Source organism: Lactuca virosa, chromosome 2, assembly GCF_052849685.1.
Source record: "Lactuca virosa cultivar CGN04683 chromosome 2, Lactuca_virosa_CGN04683_v6, whole genome shotgun sequence".
NCBI lineage: Eukaryota > Viridiplantae > Streptophyta > Magnoliopsida > Asterales > Asteraceae > Lactuca > Lactuca virosa.
The window spans coordinates 12,065,687-12,079,022 of record NC_136427.1 but is presented as its reverse complement, the minus strand read 5'-3'; the positions used below and the strand labels follow the sequence as shown (position 1 = coordinate 12,079,022).

At 35.8% G+C, this 13,336-nt stretch overlaps 1 protein-coding gene across 2 annotated transcripts; it reads right to left on the bottom strand.

The window, feature by feature from the left end:
* Nucleotides 1–1,032: 1,032 nt before the first annotated feature.
* AAE1 (acyl activating enzyme 1) lies at nucleotides 1,033–4,316 on the bottom strand. Of its 2 annotated transcripts, none has more exons than XM_079077756.1 (2): nucleotides 3,761–4,316; nucleotides 1,033–2,625 (listed from the first exon to the last, which is right to left on the bottom strand). In XM_079077756.1, the coding sequence occupies exons 1-2, from the start codon at nucleotides 3,966–3,968 to the stop codon at nucleotides 1,175–1,177; spliced, it is 1,659 nt and encodes a 552-aa protein (XP_078933882.1). In that variant the 5' UTR covers nucleotides 3,969–4,316; the 3' UTR covers nucleotides 1,033–1,174. The 2 variants fall into 2 exon arrangements, with proteins under 2 accessions (XP_078933882.1, XP_078933880.1); XM_079077754.1 differs by having other exon boundaries at nucleotides 1,033–2,629; nucleotides 3,765–4,315.
* Between the last annotated feature and the right edge of the window lie 9,020 nt (nucleotides 4,317–13,336).

Genomic DNA, 13,336 nt, shown 5'->3' with positions numbered 1-13,336 from the left:
TGAAAGGTGTAAGATAACGTGAATGGTTGTATTTCACAGGTGTCATACTGTTATTGAATTAAGAATTTGTTTTATGATTAATTCTCAATGGCTACTTCTACATTCTTCAATTACCGTTCTGCTTTTTTGAATTGAATCCTATGCAGATTTACTTATCCTCCTATCAGGTCTGTAGATTCTAGGTAACTGGTTTTCATGATTTTTGCATTTTTTTTGGACATCAGCAGGAAATGATATTAAAAACAATCTGTTCCAATTGTACTGCTTGAATTCAGAGCAAAACTACCAAGTTGCCTTTCTTAGTCTATATGATAATCAGAAACCACAGGCTCCAATTGTATTTCTTAAATTCTTGGATAAATAGAAACTAAAACCAACTACTTGCGTTTTATTAGTTTGTGTTCTTTATGGTCGATGTGCAATATGGAACCACAATTGTTAAGGAGTCGAATTCCATATTTTCCTCGGTAGTAACTTGCCCATTTAGTTGAAACTTGAAAGACAAAAAACCTATGAAAACAAGAGAAGCTTTGATGGAATCCTATGGGGATTTACTTATCCTCCTTAGTCCTTTTATGGAATCTGATAACTGTTCCGATTGCTATTACGGCGATGTATAAATAATACTAATTCTTGCATGAGTGATATCATTCCTTTTTTTTTTTTTTCATTTTGCATGTCTATTATTGCTTCTTAATTGCAACTGATGGCAACTAGCAATGGAGAAACTTTTTTGTTTCTTAAACTTTGTGGATAAAAAGTTGATTAAAAAGTAATTCGGGTAAAATGTTGATTAAAAAAATAATTTGGATAAATATAATATTTTGAACTTTTACTTTACGAGGGACATAGATGATATTTGAAACTTAGTTTTATAATAAGAGCATAATAATAATCAATTGATAAGAAATAGTGATTTTAAATGATTATAAAATGTTGTAACTGTTTTTTTTTTATTGGTAAATATGATATTTTAAAAATTGATAAAAAAATATATTTAATATTTAAATATTAGCTTGGACAGATATAATCTTTATTAAAGGAATATTTGAAATTTTATTATATACCAACTCTTTATAGTATAAAAGATACAACACAAGTTACAACCTTCGACAGCAACGAACCCCATTTTATTCAATTAATATCACCACCACAAAATTCAACGCAACAAAAATCATAATTTGCTTTTCCCTTTCACCAAACTCCCCATCTCCACCGCCTTCCGCCGGAGAACAAACTTCTGCACCTTCCCAGTCGACGTCTTCGGCAACTCCTCAAACACCACCGTTCTCGGCGCCATATAATGCGGTAAATTTTTCCTACAATACACAATCAAATCATCACCAGTTAACTCAAACCCTTCTTTAAGCTTCACAAAAGCGCACGGCGTCTCCCCCCAATGATCATCCGGCCGCCCAACCACCGCCGCCTCAAGCACCGCCGGATGCCGGAAAATCACCGACTCCACCTCAATCGTACTGATATTCTCCCCACCAGAGATTATAATATCTTTCGATCGATCTTTCAATTCAATGTATCCATCCGAATGTCTAACCCCTAAATCCCCACTTCTAAACCACCCACCTTTAAACGCTTCTTGTGTTGCCTTCGTATCCTTTAAATACCCATTCATTACAGTATTTCCCCTAACCATAACCTCACCAATTGTTTTCGCATCCCATGGGATGCTTTTCATAGTCACCGGATCTTTAACATCAACTTCTTCCAATCCCAAATGATTCACTCCTTGTCGGGATTTAATTTTCGCTTGTGTTTCCTTATTTAAATTATCCCACTCAGGTTTCCACGTGCACACGGTTGCGGGCCCATACGTCTCGGTCAACCCATACGAATGAAACACATCGAACCCGAGATTTTCCATACTAAACAACACCTGAGAAGGCGGCGGAGCACCGCCGGTCATCACCGCCACCTTTCCGGGCAGCGGGATCCGGTCAGCCGCCGGCGCGTGGATTATCATGTTTAAAACCGTCGGAGCTCCGGCCATGTGTGTTACTTTATGTTTCGATATCGATTCAAAGATAGCCTTGGCGGTGACTGACCGGAGGCAGACGTTTGTGCCGCCTTGTGCCGCCGTGCTCCATGTCAAACACCACCCGTTGCAATGAAACATGGGAACTGTCCATAAGTATACACACATTGATGGCATTTCGTTGAGTAAAACCGCTGATAATGCGTTTAAATACGCTCCTCTATGACTATAGACAACGCCTTTTGGGCTCGATGTTGTTCCCGATGTGTAATTAAGCGCGATTGGATCACACTCGTCTTTCGGTCTTTTAATTTCAAAATCTAAACTTCCCATTTGTAAAAGATTGTTGTAGGTGACTATTTCCGGAATCGGGTGGCCGGAAAGTTCGCCGGAATCCGGGATCAAGATTAGTTGAGGGACTGAAGTTGTTGATTTTAATAAAATTTCGATTGCGCCCTTGGCGATTTGGAGAAATTGGCAATCAACAAAGAGTAATTTGGCGTTTGAATGTTTAAGCAGAGTTGAGACCATTGGTGAATCATGACGAATGTTGAGAGTACAAAGAATAGCACCAGCCATTGGAACTGCGAAATGGAGTTCGTACATTTCTGGGATGTTTGGGGCCAAAACAGCTACCTGTTTGGAAAATAACAGGGTTAAATGCAAGAAATAGCAATGTAATTTTATTGATTTGTTTATTACAGCATTGTAGTTTCTTTTCCTTCTTATTAGAACATTGACTTTTGAAAATCCAACAAAATATTGCAATGTTATACAAATACAAAGCAATTTTCACTGTTATAGAGAGGTATCTTTCGGAAAATATAATCTATTAGAGAAATTGAGATTAAAAGTATAATAATATAATGGGGTAGATTTTCAAAGTATAATGCCTAGATAAGAAAAGAAAAGGTAAATTACAATTTTGTAACAGAAATAATTGAAAGTAGGATGTTATATTGCACACATGAGGGAAAGCATGTTGTTATTTTGAGCATTTAGTCCTAAACCAATATCGCAACCTTAAGTTGATTCAGGAAAAGTTGAGTTCTTCAGAAGTTGACTTTTTTAATCAACGGAAGCAATGGTAATTTCAAGATTAGATCTCAGATCAAGTAAAAAAACAATATAATAATCTAAATAGGCTTTGCGTATTATATTCATATTTAATTATTTTTTAGATGGTAAGCTCCAATAGAACAAAAAGTCAACTGCTCAAGGATTGTATATTTTGACATGCAAAAGAGAGAAATTTAATTTTTAAATTGACAAATAAAGCCTGGAATTGCATAAGATCGAAGAAACAAAAATGCTGGGTTAATTAAACATATGAAATTGTCTGATATTTGTCCTCAAAAAGTCACAATTAAAGTTACAGATAAGAGCAATGCAAAGTGATCGATTAACCAGATTACCAGAAACCATTCAACTTATGCTAAGAATCAGATCATAAACAGTAATTAACAGCAATCAAAAAGTAAATCGATCAATGGAGCATGAATTCAAGAACACCGCTTCATCAGTTCGAAAAGTAGTTTCCGGAAAAAGGTAAAGCAACTAAAGATGCTCGACAGAGCCTTATCTAGTTAAAACACCATAATTAACACCAATCCGAAAGAAAATCACTAACATCGAACATGGAATCAACAAACCCAAAGCATAAAATTAGTAAACAGAAGAACATAACAGAAATTCGGAACGAAATCATTCAATTGGAGCACGAAATCAGGAAATTTTAGTAAAACGATTAAAAAGTTATTGATAAACTTACAACATCTCCACGAGAAATTTGAAAACGAGTAGCGAGAGATGACGCAAGCTTCACACATCGTTCACGAGTTTCTCGCCAAGTGAACTTCACATGATCTCCAAAAACAACTGATAATCTATCTCGGTAAACAACAGCAGATCTCTCCAAGAAGCTGATTGGGGAAAGAGGAACGTAATTCGCCCCGCAACGAATCGTGCCCTCCATGAATAAATCTGTTCTTCAAGAGTGAACTTATAAGGAGCTTTTGAAAATTTTAAGAAGAGGGCTGCTACTGTTGTGTGTTTATAATGGCGATTATCGTCGTGTTGTGGTGAGTAATTAGTAGACGGGGATATGAGAGTGACTGGGGGGCTTGGAGCATGCAGTAGGCGGACCCTGTTGGATATGGCTTCAATCGGGTTGGATATGAATAAACCGGGTTGAATGGATATATGTTGAATGGCCTGCAAAATGCCCAGGTATAGCCCGGTTGAGAATTTGCTTGATAACAGCCGGCGGCTAGCCTGATGACTGAGCACGTTAACGTTCAATCCATATCGGGCTTGGGCCAAAGACCGGGCCCTTTGTGCTCCAATATTATCGGGTAAGGTCTATATCGATTAATTATATCTCTATGAAAAAGGTTGAAACGGTTTTTCATGCAAATCATTTTTTATCATATAAGGAAAGCATGAAGCATGTGTTTTTTCTGTAATAATTTATTGTATGGATATCAACTAAACAAGTCCTAATAAACGACATAATAAAAAAAAATGAAGTTTGAAAAATAACATTTTTTTTGCACATATCGTATTAGGAAATAGTTATGTACAGAATCTGACCAAGAGGATAACCACAATAGAAATCGGTAGACAACAACTTAAATCCATCGCATTTCTGCGAATTCACCATAATTAAAAGGTGAATCGAATTTAAGTGAAAGTAGTTTTATCATCTTAATCCAAATTCAATTTTCTGCTTTGTTTGCTTTAATTGGTTTTCTAAATTTTGTTTTTGGTTATTTACTAAAACAAATCTACCCATTTACTTTTCTTCTTTTTAAATTAATTGTTAAACTGAATACTCCGAGACATTCATACATATTCCCTTTTAAATTAATTGTTAAATTGAATACTCTGAGGCATTCATACATATTCCCTTTGAGTTTGACACTTGGTCTTTACCGATGTTGTACTATAACACGATTAGGTTCAGTAGCCTAAGGTGTGTAGCAGTCTAGTATTGGTAGATTAGTTTATAAATTTAAAACATTGCTAGTTTAAAGCACATCAAACAGTCAGAGTATGTTTAACAAAAATGAAGAGTGATGTAATTTCTCATATTACACTCGAGTAATATAGATTGTGTTAGTGTTAACAACTTGTGTGAATTCTAACTTATCCAACACTGCAAAGGACTAGCATGGTGGTTTATATCAGGGCCTTTTTAGTTTATTTGATTGTAGTACTTGATTTAGAACAAACTTTCCTCATATATGTTTTTCAATTGACGGTTTCTTTTTTGTTGGACTATTAATATACATCTCTGATCCTTGAATTTTTCCTTTGACATTCTCCTTAACATGTTTCTTGAAATATGAATGTAACATCCTGATTTCCAGGTATGAGAAATTTTTATTTAAAAAAAAAGGCAATTTTCCTTGGAACTCGTCGAGTTGATGGCCTCAACTCGACGTATTGAAAGTCTTTGGGTTGCGGATCTTTTTGGACCAACTCGACGAGTTGGAGAGGAAAACTCGACGAGTTGGTGGCTGATTAAGAAACCCTAATTTTTAGGGTGTTGCACCCTATTTAAAGGCCTTATACCCCTTTGGGTGGCCTCCTTACCCGTCTTCCATGTCCAGAAACCCTAGTCTCGTGCTTTCTCTTCCATATTTATGTGTGTGAGAGCTTGAAGAGTGTTTTCTTGGTGTTCTTTTGAAGAAGCTTGAAGGTTGAAGTGGTTTGTGTGGAAAGGATGTTATAGATCCAGAATCTTCTCTCTTGTTGCAGTCATTTGGAGGTATAAAGTCGACACCTTGCTTATCTATAGCTTAGATCTCATTCCTTGAAACTTTGTTGTCATATTGGCTCATTTTTGGGTTTGTTCTTGGATTGAGCATGTTATGAAGTTATAACTTCAGATCTTGACGTTTTGTGGCCTCTTTGGGCTTAAAGTTTCAAGCTTTATCTAGATCTAGGCTCCCTTCATGCTTTAGGTCCCTTATTAAGCCTTCCTTGAGTCTTGGAGCCTCTTTGTGGCATGCATGGACGTTAAGTTAGCAACTTTACGTGGTATTTCATCTATTGGGAATCAGATCTGTAGTTTGAGGCATTAGATTTGCTAAGAAGGGGTTGAATATGTTAAGACTGGGAAAACTCGACGATTTATCCTGACAATTCGGCGAGTTGGCTCGGGTTTTCCTGTTTCTCTAGATACTGTAGGAACTCGACGAGTTGTCCTGAAAACTCGGCGAGTTGGCTCCGGTTTTTCCCGCTTCTCTGAGTACTGTTGACTTTGACTTTGACCATGGTTTACCAAGATTGACTTTGAGGGCATTTTGGGTATTTTGGGGTTTTGATAGAAATGGTCACGTTGTGGTTGTAGGCTTTTGAGTTCGGATCTGAGTTTTTGGAGTTGGATTTTACCGGTTCAGCGCTACTTGTGAGGTGAGTTTTCCTCACTGTACTAATGGGTCGAAGGCACCAATGTTGGCCCTTTTGGATTGCTATCCTGGTTATCTTAGGACTGAATGTTGTTATGATCTGTTAAATCGGTATCCTGGTAGATAGGGTGTTGTTATGTTGTTATGATCTGTTAGATCGGTATCCTAAAAAGATAGGATGGTGCTATACTTATTGATCTATATGATATGTGCTTGCATGTTGATTGATTATGTCTTTATAAGTTATGTATACGTCGACATGTGTGTGTGTGTGTGTGGTTGGGTTGAGGCGGTCTTGCTTTGTGCTGAAAGCCAACAGACCAAGGACGGCTCGGATAGACTGAAGGCCTGCGAGGCGGTCCAGTCAAGCCGAAGGGCCGACAAGCAGTCTGGATAGGATGTAGGCCCTGCGAGGCGGTCCAGTCATGTCGAAGGCTCGGGAGCGGTCCAGATAGGTTGAAGGCCCTGCGAGGCGGTCCAGTCATGTCGAAGGCTCGGGAGCGGTCCAGATAGGCTGAAGGCCTTGCGAGGCAGTCCAGTCAGGTTGAAGGCTCATTCATGCATGATGTTGCATGTTATGTTATGTGGTGGTATTTTGGGGAAGACTCACTAAGCTCTGGGCTTACAGTTTTTGGTTATGTTTCAGGTACCTCAGATGATCGCAAAAGGCGAAAGCTTGATCGTGCACCTCCTCGTATTTTGTTTTATGATTTCTGTGGAAAACTCTGATGTGAAACCCATTTTGAAAACAATATGTAATAAATGATGGTTTTTGGATTTATGTAAAATTTTTAAAATTTTCAAAATTTCATGGATGTTACAATGAGGCTTTTTCCCCCGTAACAAACTTATGAATATTCTCTAGGGTAGCTTGAACATTTCTAGGCTTGAAATAATTCTCATAAAGTGATGTGACGTCACATCAACTTCCAAAACTAATGCAAAATTCAATCTGTTCATCAACATTAAAGTTATCAAAAGATTTTGAGAAATTGGTTTTTCTTTTGTGGCTGGACAATTGAGTACAAGATCTGTTGGATTGATAATTGATCTCACATTAACTTTCATTCGGTAGAATTTTGAGTGCTCTATGTTGGTCCAACAATTTTCGTCAATTTCATGGCCTTGTGACCATTCAGGACTCAACATAAACAGTAGGGATGGTACTCAGATTTCTTATGATTGCGACAAAAAGACTTAATAGTGCTCATGTTTGTATCGTAAAAGTACAATGAATCCATGTACCATAAAATTTTCTATAGAAAAAAACTTAGGGGTTTGTTTCATATCAAACCGGAAATGGAAGCATGAATTTTTTTACAGAGCTGAGATGGTCTTTTTTTTTCGTAACAGAGTGTGAAGAACTGTCTTGCAAATTCATATAATCTTGATTTGTAATGTAGAACAATTTATATGAATTGCAATATAGGAGGGATGATAGATACATGTATCAAAGGAAAAGAAAGAAGAATGGTAGGCAAATATGAACATTTGAACCTAACCCCATATGCACAAATCTGGATCAGCAGATTGAATAGAATCAATGATCATGATCTGAGGATTTATGATATCACAATAGGATAACATGTACCATATAATCACACAAATTTTAGCATAAGGGCATTTTGGTCAATTAAACTATATTAAAAAAGGAAATTTTCGGATTTTAAGGGATAATTAATTCCCTTATTTTTAGAAATATGAATATTTTAAATTAATTCCAATTAAATTCTAATATAATTTTTACTAATAACCGATTTTATTTTGTCAGAATGACCAAAAGTCAACCATAAACTAGTAAATATATTTTCGATTTTATTCTTGTAGAATATGGTTCCATTCAAGATATTTTTTTTATCATAAACATGTTTAAAGAATTATACAACATATTATCAAGAATAACATTTTCTAAAAAATACGGATTTTATTTTCTAAGAATCTGTAATTACATTAATTCATAAAGAATAAGACTACAAACAATTGTTACGTTCATTCTAAAAAAATATGACTAATAATGGTTTAAGAATTACATTTATTTTTAAAGATTAAACCTAAAAATGGTTAAAAAGGAAAAAAAACATCAAAATCTAACAAAAACACTAATCTATTCTGAAAGAATATTATTATTAAGAAACACTTTATACATTCTGACATAATACATTCTACAAAAATACACTCTCGTTTCCCATGTTTTTTTCCTTTTCCACATCAATGGCAGCATCTTCAAAACCTAAATTCACAAAGAAAACATAATCAACTTTCAAATATTAAAAAATTCAGAGCATTCTAAAAGAATAAAAACTATAAATTCTCATAGAAGATAGTTGACATTAAATAATTGTACTTTGTTCTAATAACATGCATTGCTCGTTATTCTCTTAGAATAAACTATCGTTCGCCATGTTTTCATTATTTTCCATATTTGAATGCAAAAAGCTGTTCATTCTATAAGAATATGAATATTACATAAAACATGTGTTGCTATTAATTTTAACAGAATGCATACCACATGGTTAGATTTTTTAGATTCTCTTTCAGACATTTTAACAAACACTTGTTAGGGATTATCATCAACAAGCCAAAATTCATATAAAATAATTATCATTACGTTTGACTCTACCCAAAATGTTATTCATTTCTAAACAACAAAAAACAAAGAAATGGTATTGATTTCAAAATAGTGAAAAACAGGAAAAAAATCGATTTACCTATTGCTGATATGAAAGCCAAAGTCGGAGTCGCAGCCCGAGTTTGAGTCGGGAATGGAGTATGCTCTGATTTGGTTGCCATTTGGATGAACAAGATTTTAGGAATCTAAAATGGTAGCCCTTGTTTGGTTTAAATTTTGTGAGTAAGCTTTCTGATGATCGATAAAATCTTCCAGATGAGAGTTTAAGAAACCGATCGAACATATTGCTACTGATGAAACATGATGGATTCAAAAAACTTTAGTGATTAACAAATCGTATTTTGATGATGAGGAGGGAAGAGGTGAAGAATCCCTAATTAAACAGGTATGGATAGATGATGATTCGTTCATTCATATATTTGATGAATGATTTTGGTGAAGAGGGGCGGTGATGTTCTTTGGCCAACGATTAAACGAAGAAGATGTTGTGGCCGACGAATTTTAGAGAATAGAGGCAATGGGTTATATGTTTATAGGGTTTGTGAAAGTAATATCCTAATGCTATAACGGAATATTAATTGATTTAATTTTTACCCTAAATAATTATGTCTGGATTACTATTATACCCTTTTATGATTTATTATTGAATTTATTTTTGCTTGATTCTGAATGGTTGTTAGAGGCACACAATACTTACTGAAAACACATGAACCTAACTCTCTCTCTGTCACAACTAGCATTTTGGCTAGGAAATTCCGTCCTCATGTAAGAAATGACTATGGTGAGACTTGTGCTAACATATTTAAGTGTACAATATGAGTTCCTAATGAGCCATGTAGTGTTAGAATGCAAATCTCTCCGAGTATGTGTGAAATCTCTCCCAAATCTCTCCAAGTATGTGAAATCTCTCCCAAATCTCTCCAAGTATGTGAAATCTCTCCCAAATCTCTCCACGTATCTCAAATCTCTCTCAAATATCTCTAAGTTCCTTCCTCAGTCGAAAACAGCTCAAAACCGGAAGAGGAAACCCAATAGGACCCTCTTGGTCCGGAACCCTTTTGCTCCTGAACCCTCTTGGTCCGGAACCCTCTTGCTCCTGAACCCTCTTGGTCCGGATACCTCCTAAGGAACCGGAAAGGTTCTCACCTCGGAACACATGTGCTTCGGACCTTCTCGCATGACCCCGTAAGGCTTAAGCTCCGGAAGACCTCGCCTGAAGGCCTACTCCGGAAGTTCTAGCCGGCCTTCGCATCTTCGGTCCGGATCAACTGGCCTCGCATCCGAAGGAGTGCTCCGGAAATAGAAGAAGCTTCGGAACTCACCAGTACCTCCGGAACTCCCTTGTCAGCCACTTCGGACCCTCGCAAGCTTGCAACCCCACTCTGGAATTCTAAGAGGAGCCTCGAAATTTGTCATATGACTCCGGAATTCACCTTTTGGCTCCGGATTTTGGACTATTTCGGACTTTTTCTTCATTTTGAGGCATTTTGACGTCGGGAATTCCTCCAAACTCGTGTTTTTCATATTTTAGACCCCTTAAACCCCTAATTTATGCCAAAATTGATTATTTTAAACATATTATATAAAATAATACCCAAGATTTGTAAGGGATTCTAAGAAGATAAGGGTTGACTTTATGATGTGATGCAAATTCTTCATTTCCCATGCAAACCCAGTTAAACACAAAATATCCATGGGTAACCAAGCATTGTACACCAGTCCTCCAAGCAAGTGTCATGTCACCCTTATCCTCTCCTTCTTGAATACGTGAACTCCCTCCTTTCCTCCCCATAATTCTACTTCTCACTTTCACATCCAGTAAACTTCTAAGAGTACTCTTAACTCCTTCAAGCTTCAAGTCCCACTCCTTCAAGGAAAATTCCCAGATTTTTGTAAGTGTTTCATCTTCTTTGACTAATTATTCTCCACATTATTCCTAAGATTTCATTATATTTACACATAAAGTTATTCTTAGGATATTCTAAAGTTCAAAGAACCTTTCAAGTGCTGGAACTTGGAAGCTCCTTAACACTTCATCAAATCACCCACAAAACTAACTCAAGGTGAGCTTCATACCCCACCTTTTTCTAAGTTTTTATTGTTTTTGGGGGAGAATACAAGTCAAAGCCTTGTGTAAATCACGATCTAATTGTTTATTGTGTATGCATGCCATCTTACATGTGCTTAAGTATGAAAACCCTTATAAATAGTCCAAAAACTCGAGATTTTGGTTAAGCCTCAAGAGTTTGGATTATATTTCACAAATCATGTTTGGGAACAAGAACTAGTATGTTACCAAGTATAAGTCACGAATTTTTATAACAACAACTATAAGTATTCGTTTCAATATTTGCTTAAACAAGTTATTGGGCAAAGTATTTTGAAAATGATTAAAGTATGGAAATAATAATATTTTGGATCATTTTTGGCCAAACATAAATACAAGGGTTATCTTGGAATATTATGTCATACTCATGTCTTTTGTATACCAGATTAACAAACTATTTGTGATTATTTATAATTATTTAATATAAATAATTTTATCAAGAAAAGTATATGAAAACAAAGCTTTCATGACAAAATAAATTGCATGTCATAAACTGCTGTCGTGAAACCTTCAGGAACATAAGTAATGTTCTATATGTCATAAAACAGAAAATGCGTGTCATAACCTGCAGTTATTAATTTACACAAATTATAACTTGACACTTTTTCTCTTGACTAAAATGGCTTATTTTTCAATAACGAAATGGAACGAACAAGGATACCCAGTTAACAAGTACAACTAACAATATGGAACGAGAACGATATTTCTATTCAATGAGCACTAATATCATTATTTATCTAACAAATAATGGATCTCGAACGATTGCTCGAACGGTTGTTAATATTCTAGTCAGACAAAATCTCAAAAGTACCTAAATATAAAAATATTAGTGTACGTCTAAAGTCCTGTAAGGAGTTATAGCCAGAGTCTCCTGGAGGGAGAGCGGGAATTTGTGTATAGATCTATACGGGGTTGACACCCCGCACCTTCGCTGTTCGCTACAGCTAGACCGGCCAGTCTAGGGTGACAAATGTCTTTTCCAAACCGAGGGCGCCTGAGAAACGCCAAAACAGGCACTCCGTCAAATTAGTATGGTTATAACGACTCACTAGAATATGTTATGTCACCTAGAAATTTATGTAAGGAAAACCTCATAAATAAATTTTGGCACATTGTGTTGACTGTCCTACACATGATAGGTGATGGTCCGCATTTGTTGCGTCGACTGTCCTTTTTCATCGCGTAGGAAGTCCACAATTGTCATGTTGATTCTTTCTCCTAACAAGTATAGAGTCGTAATACTGCTATTTTACAAATTAAAAACCGTAGGACTCTATGGAAAACGTTTGTAAACGATTTTCGAAAACGATAAATTAACCCACACATACACACAGTTGGAAATAGAACTTACGAATATTTTATAGCATAAAATATAGGATTTTCTAGAGAAAACGTTTTTCTACGATTTCGATAACGATAAACTAGAACGCACATTCAATTTTACTCGATAAGAGGAACAAGATTATCAACCATATTCTCTTTTTGAAAATAAGGGATTTTCTGGAAACGGTTGACTATTACTATTCAAAAGAACTATTCTCGAACACAGCTCGATTTATAAATTTCACTACTTTTCAAAATCATTCCTTATAAGGATGAACAAAAGTAATGACATGCACACATATATCCATGATTTTTAAAACAAGGCTTCAAACGATTTCATAGAAAATATCGGATTTTCTGAAAGTACAACAAGAACGATTCTAAACAAGCGTAACCGATTTTATATAAAAATGCTTATGAACTCACCGACTTTTTAGTTGACGCTTTTCAAAACGATTTGTATTCTCAGGGATCTAGTAAGCAGGTAACAAGGGACGCAGATGCAAGAACATTTAGCTGTAGTTGGGATTTTTCTGTTTATGTCTCTTTTGTGTAACTCGAAGAACAAATACAATATGTAAACAATGTAAGTTTGTTATCTCAATGTATGATGTTTGGATTGCTCTGTTTCATTTATATTCAATTGTTATGATACTACACAATGAAGTCACCCGCCTCCGGACGTTTCCCCCGTCTAGTCCGGGGGTGTGACACACACACACACACACACACACACTCTCTCTCTCTCTCTCTCTCTCTCTCTATATATATATATATATATATATATATATATACTTATAAATGAGACATTTTTCCAATCATACTATACTTATAAATGAGACATTTTTCCAATCAACTCATGCATTTGA

What these genes read in the sequence shown, in the direction of transcription:
- AAE1 (XM_079077756.1), bottom strand. Translation starts at nt 3,968, where the DNA reads ATGGAGGGCACGATTCGTTGCGGGGCGAATTACGTTCCTCTTTCCCCA. An exon ending in TTCTCGTGGAGATGTTGTAA is followed by an intron (nt 2,626 to 3,760) that starts GTTTATCAATAA and finishes CCAAACAGGTAG; the next exon opens with CTGTTTTGGCCCCAAACATC.